Here is a 22,707-nt window from a genome sequence, read left to right as displayed (position 1 = left end):
AAGATTGTAGAGAGAAGCTGAACGCAAATACACAGCATAAAACTATTCTATGGTTTTACATTACACGGGTTCTCTTGATTTCAGATTTATAGATGATTAAGTTTCCAATATTGATTTAGGCTTCTCTCCTTGCATTATCTGGGCATAAAGTGCACCAACAAATTCCTTCTGAGCTTTGTGCTGGCCATTTTGCACACCAGGCTGACCGGCTGAGAACATTAAGTCGTTTTCCACCTACCTGTAAAGTTTCCATTGTGCTGTTCTTTGATCATTCCTGTGCGTCTCTGGTCACAATCTGTTCCATTCTCTGCCATTTCATAGATCAATCACGTACGGGGGATCTAAGAGCAAAACAAAACCAAAAAACACAATGTCTCTATTTCTGGTTATGAAGATTCCATTTACTCTGTAGTCAAAAGATGCACACAACCATCCAGTAGTTCTCCAAATCACAGTTCTCTTGCATCGCACCATTAAAAAGGAGAAAGTGTTTCCATTCCCACAATGACAAAGTTTAAAACATTTCCACCCACAGAAATCTGATTTTTTTCACTTTAACGACACAACTCCCTCGCTCCTCTAACTGAAGAAAAGCTTGTTAAACAATCCCTTCCACTAATCAGCCCACTGCCTCGGCTCCACAAGGAGCAGAACTTCACACAAGCTTCAGTTCAATCCCAGAAGAGAGGCTTAAGATTTGATTCTCATATTAGAAAGCATCTATCCTGGCAGCAAGCTCCCACGTGGTATGCAACTAGACCTCAAAACCTTCTCATTTTAAGAAAGCACCCCTCAGTATGGTAAGTAAGAAACAGAATTCCATCTCATGGTGTACAGGGTAATAACTGAAACAGAAAAGGAAAGCTCTGCAACCATCTAAAGGAAAGCTTTTTGAGAAGTGTATACTCTCTCTGCTAGTTCAGCCTCTCTTTGTTGAGATCAGCCTTAAAAACCCAAAGAGCTGCTGTGGTTTTCCTTATCCAGGAGAGTAAATAGTGCAGCAACTGGAAGCCAGCACGAAGCAGAATGTTGCAAGAGTTTCCCCCCCAACAAGAAAAAAAACATGAGACCTGACCAGCTGACAATTCTTATGCAATCAGACACAAGAAGCAGCCGGTCAGACCCCTTGCTTTAAAAATCCTCTCCTGAATCTTAAAACAGTTTCAGGAATTTTGTTTTGGAAAAAAGAGGCGCGCAAAGCTAAAGCATCTCCTTTGCATTATATTTCTCCCCGTAAGCAAACTTGATTTACAGTTTTTGATATGCTGCTTTTGCTGGGAAGTAGTACAATACTAGAATGACAGGTTATATAAAACTGTCTACTGCAGGAAATTAAAATTTTATGGCAAAAATAGTTCCCCTTTGATTTATGTCAGGCTTAAGAGCCAAGCCGCAATTCAGGTTTGGTAAACAGGAGCGAGATCTTCGCTTTGATTCACACTGCAATCTTTTTGTCTGTTTTTTTTTTTTTTTAATGAAACGTTAGAAGATTTAAGATACTATGTTTGTTTCGTATTTCCAGGGTTTCACAAATTAGTTTTAGACAGGTGTTCTTCTAAACAGGTACAATCCTTGTGCTTAATACAAGGAAACAGGGTACAGCTAAAATTGCTAGCTAGGCTGTGGTTATTAAAGAGGTTTTACTTAAAACCCAAAAGTCAAAAAGCATCAAGGTCTTAGGAAGCAATACTTCCTCCACCAGCTTCTTTCTGAAATGAAACGAGCACAAATATAAATATGGCTAGTTAAGCAAAGCAGTAGAAATTAATCTCTTGACATGTTAGTTTTCATTCATCGAAACTTGGGCCCCAGAATACCCAAACCACCAGGGGAATTAAGGGAACAGCCTTGCAGACGTTTGCTTCTGAAGAACGTTGAAGGGCTCAGCCAAGGACAACGGGGACTGACCTGCTACAGTAAGAGCTCCACAGCGTCCTCCTGCAGTGGCAGCTTTGCTCCGAACCACTACTCAAACACCAGAGGAACACGAACCTCCCTCCTCAGACCAGGCTTACGGCAGCAGCCTGAGCTGGAAGCCAGAGGAGCTCCACCAGCACCTAGCTGAGGACACCAGGCCAGTCACTACCGCGATATAAGGACCGAACCTTTCGCCACCTCCTAATTTCTGCCAGACAATAAGGCCCTGAAAATGGTGGAGCGTTCTGTTTCTAGTGACTGCACTTGCCACCGGTGGGTTTATTTTTATGCGCATAAAAATATTTACACACATTTCCCCTATAAATTGATACACGTATATCAGGCACACACATTTATCAAAGATCACACAAAGATCAATTTGTGAAAAGGAAAACTGAAATTGGGCACCCACAGTTACAAGTTTTCCTAGGAAGCCAATCTACACCAAGCCACACAAAAAAACCCTTCTGGTTTAGGGAACGCTGGTCACATTTTGTTGGTGTAAACACCTATTTAAAAATGTCAGTGGAAGCCACACACTCCTAATTTTGAAATTCATCTTTTTTTTCCTTTCTTCCTTTCTTTTTTTCCTAGATTTAGCCTTCAAGATTGAAGTGTCGACTGGTTTGTTCTCTGCACCTAGCTTAACTACATTTCAAGGAAGTTAATTCGGGGTGATGCAAAGTGCTGTCCGTGGCCGATGCTCATGTCTCGGCTGCGCACAACCCCTCCTTGCCCATGAGCTGCCTTCCACCGCAACCCATTAAAGGCCTTCCTGGCACTCAGAGCCAGCGGCCTCTGGGGTTCCCGATGCATCGATGCCCACGTATCGACACGCGTATCACGGCTTTCGCAACCTCAGCTAGCAGAGCCAGTTTTACCCTGCCTGCTCGGGAAGGCATCAGTCTGGGATTACCTTTGCATAACACTACCTCGAGTACACAAATCAGTGTTTACAAAGATAAATAACCCCCCTGCACACTCGTGTAGGGCGCGTACTTGTTAAGAAGGCCCCAAAGTTCAACCATCCTGCAGAAGCGCTCTGAGAACTCAGATTTAAGAACAGAGATGGCTCACGGAGATCTGGGATCTATCGCATGGCAAGTCTGGCAGGGCTGTGACTCAGAAACCAACCGCCTGCTGGTTTCAGAAAGAACTTCTCTGTTTACCAAAGCCTAATTGTACTTAAAGCATCCTAGCGTAAGGAACAGGAGGGTGTGCAGCCAGGAAGTTAGCTCCCTGATCCGTTTGACATCTATCTGAACCACCAGTCCTGCACTGGTGTCTCCACGTGGAGATGGACTGGAGCAGGAAAAGGAGCCAAAACAGAGTTACCCTTCAGTAACCGTGTGCACATCCTCAAGTCTACGCCAAATCTGTGAGAGCTCAAAGAAAATTAAATGCCAGCTGTCAAACAGCCCCCCCGTGTCTTATGAACCCTAAGACAGACCCACAGCCTACATCTAAAAAGAAATTCCCAAGTCCACTGAGTAGTTACCAGCAAACATCCAAATAAACTATTAAAAGAGCGAGGAAAACAACTTTGAACAGTTTTTGTATCAGAGTCGCTTAGATCATCTGCTAGAGCTGTGCTCAGACAAGAAGTTCTTTGTAGGGCTGAACAAACAGCCCACAAGCCATTATTCAGCTTCAGTGCAATCCATAACACTAAGTACAAAAAGACAATTATTGCCAGTCAAAACGTAAATGGACCAACAAAAAGGGCTGATCACGACTGCGACTGGCACTTCGCAGCCTAAGCGAACAAAGCCTAACGAGCCGTTAGGACACGGGAACATCGCACACTGCAACTTCTGCACTCGGTAACCAAAGAAAAGGACAAAAGTCTCTTCTTTCCGAAGTCCTGGGGAGGCTGCTGGAGCTCCCCGCGTTGGGTCGCTGTTCTTCAGTTACAACAAGGAGAACAAAAGGTAGACCCTCACAGGTGTAACCAGCCGCACTAAGCCAGACAGCTTTACACACCTGCAACACGGTTTTGTTTCAGAGATCGGATGCTCAACGATTTACACAGGGAGTAAGCTCACCGCTCCTCAGCCGAGTAAAGGTTTTGGGAGCACTCTCCTTCAGAGCCCAGCGACTGCCTGCACAAGAACACGTTTAGATAAAGGACGAGACCAGTCCTGTAGTGAAACGTTACGTACCCCTGCAGCTCCGTAAAACCGCGCCACTCTTCACCGCCTCTTCTGTATTCAAAGCCAGCGGAACAGACAACTACGTCCTTAGCTTTGTAGGCACTCAAGACCAAAGTGAGCGCTCTTCCAAACCTTCTGTCCCTACAGAGCAAGGTAACACTGCTCATCACGTGATACAGGACTGCCAGGGTCCCTGACTTGAAGGTTAATAACTTTCCTAAAGCCACGGAAAATATAAAAAGTACCTGCTTTATTTTTCCAGTCCCTTAAGACTCAGGGGAAGCATTCAATTAAAATAAATTAGGACACATCTGAAAGACGTTCGAAATCTCTATAGACGTAGCTATTACGGGCTACTTTCATATGAGTGCATTTATTCCCATCCTAAAAATGTTTTTCTAACTAAAGTAGTTTAATCCCTCAACGGACAGGACAACTAATTCAGTTAAAGACTACAGGTTTCCATTTTGTGGGTTATGCCTCTGTGCACCCGACCTATTTTCCAACTCCTAACCAGACGAAGTTTCAAAAAAAGTCATCTTACAATTTAGAGTTAAAATTTCTGTTTTTCCAAAAAGATTTTGGGACATCTCTTCGGAAAGCACAGACTGATGTTGTCACACGAGCTTCAGGGATGCCACGCTTTTTCTTCTGGGGTTAAGAGAAGTTGTGATTCTGCTGATAAGGCTGCGTATATTGAACTGTTCTCCAGTGAATCTTCTCAAGTGAACCACAAACACTGACGGTTGTCTGTGTAGATCCAGCACTAGAATCAGTTAGTATAATAAAGTCATCACACAACGCATGGGTGGAAAGGCATGAAGACGGCAGCAAAGACAAAATTCAGGTTGCCCAGGTCTTCGCTGCGAGCTCTTGCGGAAAGCTCAAAGGAACTCCTTAAATAAAAAAGAAAACTACAAAACTGGGAACGTGAGCATGGCCAGCACAGCACGCCGTGCCCCAGGGGAGGGCACAGGCCGGGTCTGAGCTCCTTGCTCCTCACGCAGGCGGGCGCAGCAGGCCTAGGGGGCAGATGGCAGCTTAGGGAAGGAGGCAGCTCCTCTAACGGGGACAGAGCTTGCCAGGCTGCTGCAATACCCGGGAAGCGGCTTTCTGAGGGTGGCACATGCCGCTGTGAGGGCATCACGGGAGCCCTCCCTAGTGCTGGGCTGCCCTGCTACCTTCAGTTCCTCAAGCTTCCAGCTCAGCTATATCCATGTCTTGAATCAGGCAGCGCTACAACGCTCCTCGCGTGCTTCACGCCCTCCCTCCAGCAGGGGTTCAGCGAGGAGCACCATCGCAGCACCGACCGCTGCCTCCTGGCGAGGGCACAGTGCGTACGCCCGAGCAGCTCTTCCACCAAAACCCATCACTTGGGAAGAACGGTAGCAGCAGAGAGAAGGGCTTTGAAGAGAGGGCAACGCAGCTCGGGAAAAAATAAAACAACTTAATATTCGGGTGACTAAGCTGACACAGCGTCTTTCACGTCCTTGGTTTCAGAGGGCCATAAGGAAATCCATGCACGTTAACGGCTTGGCAGAGGGTCTGAAGGTGGCAGTCAAGCTCTCATCGGCAGAATCCCCGTGCTTCCAAAAAGCAGGGAGGATAGAAAGGTCACAGGAGCTGTCACAAAACAACGGAGCCTGCACAAAAAGGCCCTGCTAAAATTTAAGCAGGAGAGAACCAAGGGTGAGAAAAATAAGAGTATGAACCCAGCCCTAAGAATCAGCTCCTCGAGCTCCTCCAGCAGCGGCGCAGAGAGCAGTTTGCTCGGAGCTGTGCCCTTATCCTCTGCTCTAGGTGCCGGGGGGGCAGCGTCCCCGCAGCAAGATGCCCGAGCGAGCCCAGCCGTTAAACCACGGTGCTGCTGCTGCTGGAAGAGGCGGCACCGATCGAGTGCAACAGAGACAAAAGGAACAGAGGTACCTAACAAGTCCCAGGGAGAACGGTGGCCGAAGCATTCTCCTGAGACTTCCTCCGCTTTTCACAGGCATTCGCAGCCTCTGCCTCGAAGCAACGCGGTTACACGACGGCTGCCTCGGCCACGCACCGAGAACGGCCTGCCCACGCCGGGTGAAGCACAGGGGCTACTTCGGAGCCTTGCCAGAGAGGAGAACATTTTTTCAACAAGTCAGCAATACACGAGGCTGCCTGCCTCACGTCTTAATGTCCCCCGGGTCTGTCAGGTCAGCGTGACACCAAACCCAGCCAGGTGCTGTCCCGTGTCCCATGCTCGGTGTTGCAACAGCCTCACGGCTGCACCCTTCGCTCCTGTGGGATGGCAAAGTCCAGCCAGCTCACACTTCTCCACATGGCACTGAAGGTAAAGGTCTAACCGAAGGTGATGGCTTCTCTTCACAGCTGAGCCACAAAAAACCTGCTCTGCTCTAACTATTGCTCCTGAAGTGTAGTAGGTTTGGGTTTGTTTTAGAAACAGAACTCAGTAAGAAATAAAAGGAAGTCTCAAAGCACGCATTAACATCCTAACAATAGGTATTCACAGGACGCAGTCAGACAGTTATGACAGATTCCAAGGCTATTCAAAGACAGCCCCAGGAAAAGACTCTTTGAAGTGGGAACAGCGCAGACTTCCCAGCTGAAGGCCAACACCCGCTTCCAGCGCCCTCCCCTTTCTCACTGCCACTTCCCACTTCAAAGCTACCAAGCCCCCTCCTTCCCCCAGAAATCACCAGCACCGTTGATTTCACCTGCTAAGTAGGGCAAGAAGCTCAAATTAACAAGCAGCGCTAACCTCCCACTGCACGACGGCAAACGTGCTATTTCAGACTCTGATCCGAAAGCGCGGGGTGAGGCAATCGTTATAACCATCGCCTATTACCAGTGAGAAATAACAATAACAAAGAGCCCGTCCCGTGCTGTGGAAATAAAAGCAGGCTGACGTTACGAAGCCCCTTTGGCGCGCTCCGAGGAATAAAGGCATAACCTCACAGCCACCCACCTCGGGGCGCTCAGCCCACATCCTTAGCGCTAACTAAAGCAGGGCACCCCCTTGTTGGCGGGCACCGGCTCCGGCAGCACGGAGAACGAGGGCAGGAGCAGAGACCGGTACCGAAGCCGTGCAGCTTCTCGGGGGGATCTCAGGGGTTAACCCCGGTTCCGCAGCGCCACGGCCGCACGCCCGCAGCTCCGCTCCCCTCGGGTCCCCGAAACGCCTCCAAACGCCCGGGCTGCAAAACCGGCGCCCGGCTGCCTCAGGGCGCTCCGTAACCGCCTGGCGGTGTCGGTCGGAGCCGCGGGCGCCAGCCCCGTTCAGCCGCTTCCCTCCCCTCAGGAGGGGCCGCGAGGACCCCCCGGTGCCTTGGGGCCCGCCCGAAGCCGCCCCCCGGCTCCCTCAGGCCGCCCCCAGCCCCTCAGCGGCCGGCCCCGGGGGCTGTTGCCATGGAAACCGCGGGGCCCGGGGCCGGCCTGAGGAGGGACCGGCGGCCGGGAGCGGGTTTGGGGGCGGCGGGGGCGGCTCCACAGCGGCCTGAGGTGCCCCGGGGGAGCCGAGCGACCCCGAGCTCCCCGCCCCCGCCCGCCCGCACTCACCGCGCTGCGCCCCGGCTGCTCCCGCTGGGCCCGGGCCAACCCGGAAGTAGGGAGGCGGAGCCCGCCCGCCCCGCTGACGTCACTTCCTGCGTACCGCACCGCACCGCCCGCTCCCTGTTCCCTCGGGCGCTCTCCGCGGCGGGCGGGGCCCCGCCCCTCGGCGTGCTGGCGTCACTTCCTGGCGACGGCGGCGAGGCCTGGTGGCAGCGTGGAGGCGGCGGCGGCGGTAAGGGGCGGGGGGGGGGAACGGGCGGGGCCGGGCCCGGTTTTAACGGCTCTAACGGGCCCGGCCCGGCCCGGCCCTAACGTCCTCGCTCCCTCCCTCTCTCGTTGCAGGCACCCCCCGGAGCCGCAGCACGGCCGAGCAGCCCCCGGCCGCCCCCCCGCAGCCGCCGCCCGGTGCCGCCATGGAGCAGCTGGGCAAGGCGGGGCTGCTCGGGCTGGTGGCGGGCGTGGCGTGCGGCCTCTGCCTCGGCTGGGGCCTCCGCGGGCGGCTCCTGCGGCACCCCCGGGCCCGGGCGGCGGCGGAGCCCCTGGGCGGAGCGGGGGCTGAGGCGGCGGTGCCCGGGGAGGACGGGGAGTTCAAGCTGGTGCTGGTGGTGCGGAACGACCTCAAGATGGGCAAGGGGAAGGTGGCGGCGCAGTGCTGCCACGCCGCCGTGTCGGCCTACAAGCAGGCGCAGAGGAGGACGCCCGAGGTGCTGAAGCAGTGGGAGTACTGCGGGCAGCCCAAGGTGGTCCTCAGGGCTCCCGACGAAGAGACGCTGATCCAGCTCTTGGCCGAGGCCAGGCGCCTGGGCCTCACCGTCAGCCTGGTGCGGGACGCCGGCCGCACGCAGATCGCCCCCGGCTCCCAGACGGTGCTCGGCATCGGGCCGGGCCCGGCCGATGTGGTGGATCAAGTGTCCGGGCACCTAAAGCTCTTCTGAGCCGGGGCCCAAATAAGCGCCAGCGCGTTGGTATGCGTCAGTACTGAGGGGTGAAATCCAGAAGTTGGGATGATTCCATATGCTCTCAGTAAAAATAAATATCTTTTTTTTTTGTAAAAAACTTAAACTTGCAAAATTTAATGCTGTTTATAAGTTTCTCTAGCTTCTGTATTACATGCTAAAGCGGGAAAGAAAACACTAAGCTGGGTAGAGAGGAGAAGCAGAGCTGAATTTTCCTACCCTAAGCAGGAGGAACCAAGCATTTGTAAGACTTGTGCAGCTGATGATTTAACATTTTGTCTGCTTTATTGACTGGATACAAGCATTAGAGAAGGTTATCTTGTGCCAAAAATAGAAGGTTCCCCTCCACCGTTGCCTTGCACGAGGATATTTTAGATTGATTTTGTAATTCACAACAGCCTGGCTGCCAGAGCAGCTAAAGATTGCCCCATACAGCAGGGGATAGCTGCGGCTAACTTAGTGCAGTTTCTGATCCGGTAACTGATGCAACACCTTGTAACTGGTATGAGATGTATGAGACAGAACAAGTTAAACAGGGTGTACAGCTCAGTGCTTAAGAGCTATAAAAGCTTCTAAAGGGAAGCCGTGCTCCTTTCTGGACAGGGCTGTGTAGCTACTGCATTTACAAGAATGTAAGCACACCAGTTTCCCATCTGGCTGACATAGGGAGTTACCCACATGTGTATAAACAGCTTGCCACACAGGAAGAAACTTAATTCCTGTTTTACTGAGGATTAAAAAGTTCTCATAGGTCTGAGAAAGCACTCAGTTATAGAAATCGATTACTGAAGTTACTGGGCAAAGGTCAGATGGCCCTGATCATGGCTCACGTACTACCCAAATCACAGAGATTCTACCCACGGCGCTCCCTTTTAACTCTAATACTGTAAAAGGCAAGTTACCTGTGCTTCTAATTAGGTGGATTTTCTGTTACTTTTAGTTTTGTAGCAAGGCTGATTGGTGGGTTTTTTTTGAGAGTTCTGCTATTGAGCACTGAGTCAGGAGTTCTCTGCAGAGTTCTCGCTCAGGATCCCATTGAGATCTTTCCTAGGCCAGTTTCTTATCAGCCCAGGGAAGGTCTGAGCCCACTGAGACAGGTGAGAGGCACAGCCTGGGAGAGCTCTGTGCTTCCTCCTCCAGCCCTCAGCAGCACAGTTCATCAGGGAATAAACAATCCCAGCTCTAGCCTGCAGCTCCCAGCCCCCCCAGCTTCATACCCACTACCCTTCCACACTGACCTGCTGTAAACGCTCAACTGGGAGAATCGCTCAGTTCAAGCTGAGCAAGGAGGAAGGGGATTCAGCCTCAGAGCTGCGACCTAACGCTGAAGATAGCTGGAGAAGCTTCTGCCTCGTAGCCAGGAGCTATCACAAGTAGGGCCAGGCACTCAAATATCATTTGAGTTCATTGCACTCAAATATGACAGTATTCATTGAGAAACATTTAAGTCATTTTTATTTGAAGCTAAATATATTTAAGGCAACTTACATACCTAGAACATAATCTCCATTTAACTGACACACCCTACTACGATCCTAACGTATCATCTGGGCGAAGATGCTGTAGTTGACCGCAGCGCAGCCAACTCTTGAAAAGTGCTATTTTCTTCTGTCTGGCATAATCTTTCTATAGAAAAAGCATCACATATTTTCTTGTATCGTCCCCTCGGCGCAAGACACCACTACTGGTCTCTATTGCTTCTGTTCTAATGGCCCCTTCTACCCTTGAGGTGTATGCACTCTTATGCCCCCACCGACTAGCACTGTAATACTTGGTTCAAGGTTGAAGGTCCTTTTGAAGACAGTAAAGTGAAGCTACCACTATGCAGCATGTCCACAGTCCAGTAATTTATTTTTAAATTGAGTAATTTCAAATTGCACAAACAAAACTGAACAGCAATATGCTTGAATTCTCTCTTCTGTACACTCAAAACAGTGATCTAAAACACCACAATATCCAACATACACAAACCTCAGGGCAGGGTTAGTAAATACACAGATTGGAATCATGGTGCTCTGTTCCTGAATGGAATGTCCCACAAAAGCACAGGATACAGCACAACATAAGGTCATCTGTTACATATGGAGTGAGCAAAAAGACACTAGCATTTTCTATATGCATAACTGGAAAAACCTGCATAGGTTAAGGAAAAAACTTTTACTCATTTTAAGTCAGGCAAGGTTGTCTGTACGCATCTTAAAATCTTTTAGAGCTATGCAATCCAACCAGGGTAGGATATGCTGATTAGTGTTGTCTCTTGTCAGCGGTCTTGCAAGGTCAAATACAAGTATCTTCACTTTAGCTTTCTCCGAATATACAGTGAGACTTAAATGCATTTAGAATAGACAGTACATACTGTAAGCTGCTCACATACAATGAACTTAAGATTCAATATTAGAGTTTAACACTATAGAGTGCAAATCAGAATCTTCACAACAGACTTAATGGTAATAAGCAGTCCTGCAAAAGCCCACTTGAACAAACTTGTTTAAACTATTCCCCTTTTAAAGTAAAGTCTAAATGACATGGAATGTGAAAAAGATTTAACATAAGTGATTCAAAGTTTGCGCTAGAAAAAACAGTCCTTCATGAAATAAAGGTTACAAGAACACGAGGCAGAACTCTTGCTTTTTCCCTGGTATGAGTTAAAGCGGGGAGGGACGGTGGAGTTTCAGTAAGAAAATATGCTAGCTCCAAACTGACTTGTGCTGCACCTTACATGCTGTACCCAAAGCCAGGCTGCGGTTGCCCGTACGGAGGTGCAGTGTAGCCATAGCCAAAAGGTGCTTGTGGAGGAACTGCAACGCTGGGTCCTGCTGTCAACATTAGCTGGGGCTGACCTGGAAGACAGAACAGTTCCACCTTTACTCCTAGGTGCCAAGAGCTCCGTCAGAATTCCTGCGACTTCCCCGTTGTCGTTTGTCTTTAACAGTAACTCCCCGTTTACCTGGTGTAGGGTTTTCAGCAGCCAGAATGGCTACTTCCCCACAAGGCCTCAGAAAGAGGAAGTTTATTACTAAATAAATAAATAAACACTCTATGACATATGTACACTAACGGATTCTTGCAGTCAGAGGCAAGTTAATTTCTTAGAAATCCAGCAAGGAAAGCAAAGGGACCAGCTTTCTATTTTGCTCACACAGTCCCGGCATCAGTTTGACTTTAGAACAGCAATCCCTGCTCCAATTTTGTGAGCAACTTAGCTTCCTTTAGGCCAGAGTTCCTTCCATACTGCATCGAGCCTGATGCAGAGGCTGGACCCCAGAGTTCTAAAGCACAAAAGCAGTTTTTGAGTCACATTTGCTACAGTGGAGTAGTTCATTCCAGAGAAATAAGTATTAAATGTCTGAATTTCAGCTACTTCAGGCAAGACTTTAAATAAGACAGCCCAACAGCTTGCAGTTAGGCTAAGATATCCGCTCCAGGCTAGTTCTTTCAGCCTTCCAATAGTTTTAATATGCTTGAATTGCTAAGTGAGCATAAAGACAACTGCATCACAGTATTTTATTTTTTTTCCTTCTTCCTTAGGAGACAGCATAGAGTTGATGATTTATCAGATTAGCACTCAGAGCTAGGTCTTGAAACATCATGCCCTACAGCTTTATGGCTGATATTCCGCAATTACTGCACTGCTTCAGGATGTGGGACTAGAGGCGCCAGCGATACACCATCAGCTCCTTCATCACCGGATGGAATTCATATTTCTAACTAACTAAAATCAGTGGAATAACTGAATGTGAAGGAAATACCCAAGATAAAAATAAAGCATATTGAGCAAGATCCAAATAATACTTTTCTAGTACAGCTCCTGCACTATTTTCTCTAGAAAATGTTTCCTTAATAGGCTCACATAATCTTAAATCCTGCTGTCCACACACAATCTTCGCAGCAGCACCAAAGTGGTACTTTATCTAGTATTTTAGAAGATATTCCCTTAAGAATTGATTTCATATGAAGAACATTTCAGGGTGGGGGGAGGACCACCAAAACACATCTAGAGAGGTGTTGATTTAAAAGATAAATGTGTTACTGACAATGCACGAACTAAAATATTACCATAAACAATAGGTTGTGTTTCTGTAGCTTGCTCCTCTTCCTTTCTCAAAGACTCTGATGCATCCAGTTTATCCACCTGGAATTGAAACCAACAATTAAAACAACAACTCCAGAAGAGGTACTTATTCATGGCAGAGAAGTGGAAAAGCCTTAGTGGTATGTTAACACCCATCAAGAAAAGGAGACCATTTACAAGTTAAGATCAATTCAAGTAGCAATGTTGGTACTGGTGCAGTCAAAATTGTCCATTTCCTGAAAAACACCCTTCATTGAGGGATCTGTGGAACTTCATTGAAAGCTCGCTCCAGGCCAAAGCTTTGTATGAGAGGTCCCATACTGGACTAGAGCTACTTTGGCATCAGTAAGCTCAGTGACTGTTGCTCCAACTGCTTCGAACCAACAGCCTTAGGTCACAAACTCCGATTTTAGCGGTGTCAATTGGAGACCTTTGGTGTTGGAGCAACTAAGATAACGTCCAGACCTGGAGAAGTTTCCCTGAATATAACACTGATGCAAAGTGATCTGAAGTTGGTATTCGTAGAACAGACTGCAATAGCATCCGACATGTCACTTGAGCCTCAAGATTTCACTTTCCAAACCCATTCACTCATGCAATTTAAGTTCAAATGCAGAGAATGCATGTGTATAAGACTTGCTTTTTTCCACTCTAGAACTGTGTGGCAGTCAGCCTAAACCCACAAATACTCGACTTGTTCAAGCTTAGTACACAGTAACAGGACGAGACTAGCCAGCTTCACTCTGCTGCACAGCAAGTGGAAATGTGCTGTTAGCCCAGCCCTACAAAAGGCAAGAGAAGAAACTTGTTCTGTATCGCAGCATCACTTGCTACTAGAACGGATCCAAGGAAACTCAGCATTACTACAGGCTAAGGCAGGCCCTGAAACTAGAACCACAAAAAGTAGGTATTGCTATTTTACCTGGGAGATAAGATTTAGAATAAAGTCAGAGACAACCATGCCAATTACTTTGTAAAACAGTAAGACAACTCACAAACCAGATTAGTCTTTAATTTCATGTGTCCTTAATAAAGGAGCTCAAAGGTAGGTTTCCTGTACTTACACAGGGTCAGCATTACTTAACAGCTACATCAACATCCGTGAGTTGAAGAGTTTTCACATTAACTGTGCTACGTTAGCAGTTACCTGCAAGCAGCACTAACAGCTTTCTTCTTCCTTAGTTGCATGTTATGTGTTCCATAAACCTCTTAATTTGTAACCTCAATTAGAGGCATTAATCCATGAAGTGGCATAAGTTCTGAGCTTTATGAGTTCGTTCATTGACTGGGCTTCCGTGGCAAGCCTTTTTGTCGTCTCACACCAGTATCTGGCTTGCTGTTGTCAAAGCACACAAGAGCGTATGCCAATGCTTTACGACTCGTTTCCAGACACCGTGCTGAAAACTACACTGTTTTTGACTCAAATAGCAACACACTGAACACAAAAGCACAAGTTTAGAGATGCAGATCCAAGAAGAATGTGCAGGTTTGGTACTAAGCAGAGGCATTTGGTTTACACACGCTTGGAAAGCCTCCAGCCCCGGACATTTAATGCATTTTGGACCCCGTTTTGATGCCTCTCCTCAGAATTAAGCAAATATTTTCAATAACAAGAGCAAGTCTGTAACCAGCCTGCAGGATGGTTCTCACGCCACTTGCTTAAGCGTCATCAGGTTCGGTACCCTAACACACTTGTTACAAGATTGTTTTAAAGGCTTTTCCACAGGGACTGCAATAAGCTGTAGAAGAAAAGTAACATGCATTCAATGTTACCGTGTTATGTGTGCATGAAAAAGAGGCAAAAGTACTGAAGCAGGAGTGAGGTCTGAAGATGACTGCCATACAGGCTCCCCCCAAAAAACCACACGCAGCCCACAGCAATGCCTTGTAGCTTAAGGAGTAGTGGGATGTAATTGCAATGACTGCTACACATGCGTAGTTTATGCAAACACTGCAGTTCAATTACCTTTTTTCACACACACGCTTTCTTACTGCCTCACTTACTAGCTGCTGAAGGACCTTACACTACGCATTTTAGTCAGGTTAGCCTTGAGTTCCAGTGGTGTATTTACAGACATCTTGTCACCAAGAAGCAGTTTGCACTTAGTCCATCCTGAAGCCATTTGTCAGTTTGCCCTTTGCTCAACCACATTAATGGAAAACTCACACTAGGGCTGATTTCTGTTCTAAGGAGAATTGGAGTGGCATTTGTACGGAAACAAATGGACAGAAGCCTTAGAATTGCTCTTAGGAAGGGCAACATTGCATAGCAAAAGGCAAGACCCAGAGTAGCCTCAGAGGAGCTTTTTGTTGTTTCTTTTAAGGGGTAGCAAGAGAAATTTAATGAAGCTGAGGAGCTTGGAAGGCAGTCTTTTTTTTTTTGCACAACTACAAGAAACTTACTACAGGGAAGGGAACCACAGACTTGGTCTAATAACTGAGGTTTTAAGTTACTGTGTGAGCTAGAACACCATGTGGATTAGACTAGCACCATAAGAACTGGACACCTGAGTGAGAAAGAGTCTCTTCTGAAGCAGCTAGTATCTATTCTGTCTACTGTCAGCACACATTAGTAACAGTCAAGAGATCAGGAACTGGATCACAGTCCTATACTTGTATATTCTCTAATATATTAGCAAACGCCATATTGGTTTATAGTTCAGAGAGAGACAGCAGTCCAAGACTTAATTATTCATTATTCTAGGTCATTCCTCCAGTCAGTTTGGCAGTCCAATAGTAGCACTTTACCCCTTTGACACCAGGTTGACTGTGATCCAACTGATCACCTGTATGCCCTTCCTGAGGATCTACTAGCATATTAGTAGCAAATGAATCTACTTTTGTCCTACTGCACTATCTACTTGTAGAGTTAAACAATTTGCATATGCTTTAGTGATATATTGTTTGGGGAAAAAGCAGTAGCAGCAGTGTAATAAACGTAGGAAAGAAAAAAACTCATGCAGAATCCTTAGACTTAGTCCTCCAGACTTAAAGATGGAAAACAAGAATCAACTTTCACCTTTTCCTTTATTGCATCAACCTGCAAAGGAATTCAGAAGGTGCAGCTTAGAAAAATCAAATTCCATATTTAGCATATAAGAGGTAGAAACAAAAGTGTCAGGGAAGAAATAATTAAGGTACAGGAGAGCGAAAACAAAGATACACCAGAAGTATCTGCTTTAGAAAGGCAGCTCTGCTCATTGCTAGGTTGTACCGCGTTGATTTCATTAGCTACTCTACAGTTATATCCTAACCCTTCAGCAAATCACAGTGTTTTAATCTTTAAGAATCCTACTCCAGGACTACTAGTCCCAGGAGAGGCCTAGTATTAGCTTGGTACATCAGGCGCGTCTGACGAGCAATGCTATTGCTTAGATAGCTCCCCACCTCCCACAAAGTACAGCATTTAAGGATAGCAGCTTCCTTCAGGAAGCAACAGCCAGGCAAGTCTCCTAGACAAACAGGCACTATGGTCTTCACTGACTCAAGCACTGAATTCAACTTTTACTTCTCATACAAGGAGGTTTGATCATTAAGGAATTTACACCATTTAATTTCAAGATACTCTAACAGCTTCGGCAGGGCAAATCTTGCTAGTGACAGCTGGTATTTAGCTGTGACAAATCTGGTTCAAGTCTGTCAGAGCATTACCAAGTATTTTCCCCATCCTAAAGTGACCTCAAACAAGAGTTGAGTCAAACAAATAGTTAGTGTCATTAGCATCAGAGCCACGGTTTAAAGTTAAGTGCACAGCAGACAAAACTAAATTAAGTTCTGGCTATAAAGATTTTTTAGTATACAGTCTAGAATCTAGTTAGAGCTTGTTCTCTGCTGGGATTCCTGACTGACGTGGCATATAAGAAGCCTGAATCCTAGAACTACTTAGGACACTGCCCACGGTCAGGCAAATACTACTGATGCAGGTTCTGCAACTGGTAGATAGAGTGGAGTCTGCAAGCGTTTCAGTCTCTTAGAGGGCGAAGTCTCTCCCCAGATGGACTGAAAAACAAGTGTGGACATGGACAGACAGACATTTGACGAAGCCCATATCAATGTTAGTAGCAAGCAGACAGTCTCAAGGCATACACACCACAGTGACTAACAAGCTTTCACTGTTGGAGAAGCACCTGCTCTTACCTTGGTCAAGTATTCCTTCATGACCTGAATGAAGTATGGCATGGCAAAGTCCATGATGTTGTGCCTCCATGCTGTTTCCAAGACAACATCCGGCCTTAAAAGATCATAGCAGGTGAACAGACAAGCACCAAAGCATTCTTTCTTGTTCTCCTGCAAGAACCACTGCAACAATTCTTCCGCCAGCTCAGTGTCTTTGGATTCTGAAGCATATTGCATCGCATCCTACAACAGGAGAGTCTGGTTAGCTTCACGTGCCATAGTATATTCACTGACATAGATGGGGTACATAACTAAGCTGCAATTTATTACTGACATTAGCAGAGAGGAGGCATCCTACAACTTGTTTCCAAGAAATCTTGGAAATATACTGCTACTCTGTGCCAGACTAGCAACAAGCACCACCTAGTGGCCTCCAAAAAGATGCAGCTTGACTGGAAAGTCAAGGGATTCCAAATTTTGGGAGTCAGTTAAAAGACTAGAAATAAGTAAAATACGCTAAACCAGATCTGCGCACAGGTCTTACCTTATACAGTCTGTCTTTCTTACAGAGCTCTACACTCTGTTTCCAGCGATTGTTTCCTTTGAAGAGATAGGCAGCAATTCTTCGGAACTCTATCAGCTCATGTTTCTCCAAACGTTGAGCAAGAGAAATATTGTCAAAGTTGTCATATGCATCTATAGAAGTCCTAAGCGCCTGAGGCGAGAACAACAAAGTTACTCACATTTCACACATACAATTGCATCCTCAAAGATGTCAACACTTTCCATACATCTTCTGTATTCCTACTTCTAGTAAGCTAAAGTATGCTAGTCAGACCTGCAGTGAGAGCTGCTTTTTTTTGGAGAAGCTGGCATTTGACGCACATGGAGTTCAGAGTATTCCAGTTCATATTTTTCAGTAGCAATTGCTGAGGTCAAGAGACTGAACACCTTCTGTACAGGCTACGCAAACAGCAGAATAGTTAGATGTTTGCCCTTTCTGCGAGTTCTTTCCTTAGCATCCCATTTGTTTTAAATAAAAACTGGATCTGTCAAACTAAGTGGTTAGTCTATTCTCAGTAGGAACAGCTAAAAAAGCTCCCAGAAAGCCTGACATTTCTTGACTTAATCCTTCCCTAGTCACTACTAGTTCAGTTTGAAGCAGCAAAGAACATACGCTTAAGGAATGTAGGTTAACAGTAAGTAGGCAGAATCTATTGAAAACAAGAGAGAAACCTGTTTCTAAGTCTTAAAAGCAGACCTAGAGTATTAGGTTAATACTGACACAGAAGCCAGCTTGAACAGAACTTGTCTGAAGCTCAGGAGAAGATCTTTCTTTAATGAAGCACACACAACATGCGAGTCCCTATCTGTTCCAGATGCTGCTGTTTCAAGACCAGACGTACCTGGTAGTCTTCTTCAATAATGAAAAGGTTGTTCAGGGACTCGTTCACCGATTTGTTGTTGTGATTTTGAACAGAACGCAAGTAAGGCTTAACCAGTGGTAACTGTTTAACCTTCAAGGAAGCAGACAGACAAACTTAAGTCAAGGCAACTTTCTGTAGATTTCAGCATCCTCCGTGTGAGGTGGTGAAGTAGCTGAGCATTTTTAAATGCTTCTACAGCTAAATGCTTTTGCAATTTTAACTTTTTCTTTGATCTGAATAGCAGGGAAATTACCTTGGTGAAGAAAGTAACAGCACGAGTATGGTCAAGCCGAGGGGACAATACCATCAGCAGATCATTAAGCAACAGAGGTTTAAATTCCAAATAGAACTGAACTGCCTTGTAATACAGCTCCACGTTAGCCACCTAGAAATGAGCAAGGACATACGTTCAGAGCAGAAACTTGATTGCAAAGGAATCCAAATGAAAGATGGACCTAAACTTACGCATTCCAGCACAATCAAGCCCCCCTCCCCCCTTTATTTCTAGAAGTCCTTTTAGTCACTGTAGTTGATTTGTTTTAAAATTACACAGCAATATCGAGAACTCTGAATTTTAAACAGACTACTCGTGAAGGAAAAGAATGGAAGTACACACATCAAGAATTTTACTTCCTTTCACTAGTAAAGTTATACCTTAGTAATGATATCTTTGAACTGTCCTTCTTTCCAAGCATCTGTTGGGTGGTTCATCATTGTGATTATGGCATTATCATATTCTTCATACTTATCATACAAGAACACCAGTTCAGCCCAGAGATGGGCCTGTTCTGCAGCTCTCAGAACCTAAGCAAAAGGCACATTAGAAATTCCAATTATTTTATATATATTGCTATCAGTGCTTCTCGTAACAGCAATGAGCTACTACTACAAAAGCTAGGGTACACACAGTCCCGACGGATGTGTTTTAAGCTTTGGGTTTAATGGGTCTTTCACCTTGGGGATGTTGACTCTGGACCAGAACAGTTCCAAGTGCTCCCTCATCTTCTGTGGTTTGAACTTGGAGTAAAGAATTGCTAGCTCCGTAAACATTCCCATGTGTGCTCGCTCAAGCCCAAGTGCTGCTTCCAACATAGTTATCAGCTCTTCAAAGTAGCCGCGATCCTAAGAGATACAGTTAAGAGATGTTTTAACATTAGGAACCAACCAGACTCTAGACTTCCAGTCTTAAGCTATATTCTCTACTGGCAACTCTGCCCTTGACTGTAAAAATAGCAGTCAACTTAGTTACCTGGTAATAATTGATTAGCTCTTCCAACTCATCCGCATGCACTACAATATGAAGTCCACACATCTGGGCCAGGCGGAACTCTTTTCCATCAACACAAGCAAAGCAGACCTAGAATTGACAATTTTATTATAGCTTATTAAAAAAAGCTTCTGAAGAGACTACAGCTCTGTAGTTCTTTAAGTTATTCAAGCAGTAAGTTTACCTCTTTCCACGTGCGAGTACTGTTTGCTTTCCGAGCACCATCTACAGCCGCCTGGTATTCACCTAGGTGAACTAAAGTTGAGGCTAAACGGCCAAAGTTGGACACGTTGTTATACAACAGCTTAGCTGCTTCATACATCTTTTCATCGTAACAGCGATCGCCAACCTACAGGAGAACATAACCAGGTTATTCTTGCAGCTTTTCAGACAAACTTAAATAAAATGCGTAGCATTTAAGCCATTACCAAAATGGAAATGCCTGTAAGGTTCAAAACCTACATATCTAAAGAGATAGAAGTCCCAACACCGCTTTATCAGTGGGGCCTACAGAGCTTGCTCTAACACTGGAGAAAAAAATCAGAAAAAAAAAATCACTCACTTGCTGAATATGTGCATTGTTGGGTCCATTGATAAACTCCTCTAACTCTGCTAGACGGTTTGTTTTAGCAAGAGCAAAGATTAATTCTGTTTCCACGTATGACTCCCGGGCCTTCTTGCGTGCCATCTGAAGATATTTCACCAGTTCTTCCCAGTTTCCTATGAAATGGAGTTTCAGAATGCTTAATCCCCACCGAGGTCATTTGTGCTTAGTTTATACTACCAACTCAACCTAATTTGACGTATTTCAAAATATGATCCCCAACAATCATGGCTAGCTTTTATACTGTGTGTGCCACATTCATTAAGCCCATCACAGTGACCTTAGATAAGTCAACTCTGCTATTTAACTTCATGCAAAGGCCACCTTATAAGCAACTGCTCTGACAGAAGTCCCCAGCTAGGTAAAGAAGGTAGTTAGAAGACAACTGATTATTTGCCAATGGAATACAATAACTTTTCCCATTCTTCTTTAGGGCAGTCTTTAAGGGTCAGATTCCTCTGGTTGAATCAAGATACAGGTTTGGCAGAACTGCTTTTGGAGCAACAGATCATACAAAAGAGCTCAGCAACATCAACGGTAAAGATTTAAATAAAACTTAATCATACCACTGGCATTGGCAGCTTGAACAACTTCCATGTACGAGGAAGGATCATCTGCTTTAATATACGAGTCAATTGCTTCTTTTACCATTCCTTTCTGAAGCTGTGCTTTAGCCAGCTGACTCCACACAGCAGGCTCATTGCAGCGTTCAGCAAATTCATATGCACGATCCAGGTTTCCAATGTGCTCTATTAATACCTACAGAAAGGGTTACCATGATCAGTCACTACCTATGAAGGTCAATTTTACAATACACTACGTTGTGTTTCATGTTACAGTTCCTCACTGAGTCCACACTGAATGTTTGTTCTACTTCATAAGACAAAGACACCGAGCAGCTTTTGGTGCTAACTGGTGTTAAGTACTGAAGTTACAAGTTAACAGCGAAGCCCTTGTGTGAGGATGCACATCACAAATTTACTGCAGACAAATTTTAAGATACCTGTACAGCTGACGTGTTGACATCAAACTTCCTGAAGATGGCAAACGCCTCCTCAAAGAGCTCATTACTGATAGCTATATTGGCTATGTCTGGAGCATCATAGTTATCCAGGCGATTGATGTATTCCATGACACGCGTGCGATCAGCCTTAATTGCTGTAAGAATTAGAAGGTTCTGCAGATTCCTAAATAAAGAAAGAAAATACTAGTACATAACCAAGTAATGATCAAGAGATTCACCCTCCCCTCTGGAGAAGTTAATGGTTAATTTGCTGTTCCACCTTAGGGCAGCTCAACACCTACATCAGGCATAAATTCAAGTTTCTTGTGACTCAACATTGACATTACATACCTGTGCTCACTGAACACAGAGTTATCAAGAACTATTTTCTCCAACAGTTCAATAAGCTCATTAGGAAGATCTGCAGTCATGAAGGCCTTCACAGTGACAGACACTTCCTCAGGATCCTGGGTCTCTGACAACGCAGTCTGTACAACCTGTAGGCAGAGTCAAGCCGTTGACACGCCAGGTAAGACAGGTGCAAGCAAATCAAGTTAAGACAGCAACGGCTTTTAATATTTTATCAGCTATACCTGGTCAATCAGTGGTCTTCTGTAAGGGTTGCTTTCCAATAGCACACTGGCCCACAGTTCAGGGTCTTTACGGCGAACCAAGTAACGAGAAAGGCTTTTGAAAAGGGAGTTCTCATTGCACACCTAGTGAAAAAGCAAAGTCTTTTCAGATTGAAGTCACAACTCTGGAGTCTACCAGTGGACAAACTAATTGTAATGTAACATCAAATAAGCCCCCTGAGATGGGGGCTAGAAATCTAGGGCTTTGATACTTCCATTAGCCTCCCATTCTAGGATTTCCAGAGCAATCTCTCATTTCTCATTCATCTACAAAGGGACATTTAAATAGCTACTTATTCGACTGCAAGTGAGCAGTTCCTAGCTTAGTATTTTTCAGGAAGTAAATGTTGTTGTCAGCAATTGTCCTGAAGTACCTATCCCGCGATATTCAGGTTAGAACTTAAGCCATGAGTCAGCTGCCTTGGCATACATACGTTGATGAGTTCCAAATCGCACTGTCCACGCTCATAAGCCACACAGGCCAGGTGAGGGTCCCTCTTCTCACAGTACTTGCCAACAACACGGCTATCATAGTAAGGATTCTCACGCAGGAATCTCTCTGGGTTGTTGTTGCTATCAATGTATATTTTGGCCAACGCGTTGTGAGTTGCAGGCTCCTCACAACCCTCGTGAATTCTTGCTTCCAGCCAGGGCAGAAGCAATTTCAGCCTAGAAAGAAGGTGGTTTTGCATTAGAGGTTGAATAAGTATCCCCTTGCACGTTTTCTTCATTATATAAGTCAGCTTTAGTGTAGGAAAGTCAGTAAATAAACCAGTTACAGTACTCCATTTTGGCCTGCATTCTGGTTCACTACTACAGTGGGATAACTTTTTGACATTTAAGAATCACATGCTAAAGCAGCTCATTATCTCAAGACTACTTAATGGGGGTCCTCACATCAGCCAAGAATTACAGCAGACTTCTGCTGCTTTCTCACCCAAAAGCAGCTTCTGGTTATTTGTCAGTACCAGGGTTAGTTACATACTGAGGATGCACACGGATGGATGAGCGTTACGA

At 45.8% G+C, this 22,707-nt stretch overlaps 3 protein-coding genes across 7 annotated transcripts in view; 1 reads left to right on the top strand and 2 right to left on the bottom strand.

Moving 5' to 3' along the window:
* VMP1 (vacuole membrane protein 1) overlaps positions 1-7,760 on the bottom strand; it is a 67,702-nt gene extending 59,942 nt beyond the window's left edge. The window contains exons 1-2 of one of the 4 annotated variants that reach the window (XM_048074188.2): positions 7,620-7,760; positions 239-341 (exon numbers count right to left, since the gene is read on the bottom strand). In XM_048074188.2, coding sequence (XP_047930145.1) covers positions 239-314 — 76 coding nt within the window. In that variant the 5' untranslated portion in view covers positions 315-341; positions 7,620-7,760. The other 3 variants (XM_013198049.3, XM_048074189.2, XM_013198051.3) reach the window with 3 other exon arrangements.
* Positions 7,712-8,675, top strand: PTRH2 (peptidyl-tRNA hydrolase 2). The gene is made up of 2 exons (XM_048074196.2): positions 7,712-7,845; positions 7,956-8,675. Exon 2 carries the CDS (start codon positions 8,027-8,029, stop codon positions 8,546-8,548), a length of 522 nt encoding a protein of 173 aa, XP_047930153.1. The 5' UTR covers positions 7,712-7,845; positions 7,956-8,026; the 3' UTR covers positions 8,549-8,675.
* A 1,728-nt stretch (positions 8,676-10,403) lies between these two features.
* The window catches only part of CLTC (clathrin heavy chain), a 31,365-nt gene continuing 19,061 nt past the window's right edge, over positions 10,404-22,707 (bottom strand). Inside the window, exons 17-33 of one of the 2 annotated variants that reach the window (XM_066979406.1) lie at positions 22,125-22,359; positions 21,652-21,774; positions 21,410-21,555; positions 21,059-21,242; positions 20,622-20,814; positions 20,014-20,171; positions 19,636-19,800; positions 19,434-19,541; positions 19,139-19,306; positions 18,839-18,988; positions 18,438-18,569; positions 18,164-18,274; positions 17,302-17,472; positions 16,779-17,000; positions 15,661-15,681; positions 12,626-12,701; positions 10,404-11,409 (exon numbers count right to left, since the gene is read on the bottom strand). In XM_066979406.1, the coding sequence (XP_066835507.1) occupies positions 11,285-11,409; positions 12,626-12,701; positions 15,661-15,681; positions 16,779-17,000; positions 17,302-17,472; positions 18,164-18,274; positions 18,438-18,569; positions 18,839-18,988; positions 19,139-19,306; positions 19,434-19,541; positions 19,636-19,800; positions 20,014-20,171; positions 20,622-20,814; positions 21,059-21,242; positions 21,410-21,555; positions 21,652-21,774; positions 22,125-22,359 (2,488 nt within the window). In that variant the 3' untranslated portion in view covers positions 10,404-11,284. The remainder of the gene's footprint in view (positions 11,410-12,625; positions 12,702-15,660; positions 15,682-16,778; positions 17,001-17,301; positions 17,473-18,163; positions 18,275-18,437; positions 18,570-18,838; positions 18,989-19,138; positions 19,307-19,433; positions 19,542-19,635; positions 19,801-20,013; positions 20,172-20,621; positions 20,815-21,058; positions 21,243-21,409; positions 21,556-21,651; positions 21,775-22,124; positions 22,360-22,707) is intronic. The other variant, XM_066979407.1, reaches the window with a different exon arrangement.

The sequence above is a fragment of the Anser cygnoides genome, chromosome 18, assembly GCF_040182565.1.
Source record: "Anser cygnoides isolate HZ-2024a breed goose chromosome 18, Taihu_goose_T2T_genome, whole genome shotgun sequence".
NCBI lineage: Eukaryota > Metazoa > Chordata > Aves > Anseriformes > Anatidae > Anser > Anser cygnoides.
Note: the sequence above shows the minus strand (reverse complement) of the source record. Positions and strands in the feature narration are given on the sequence as shown.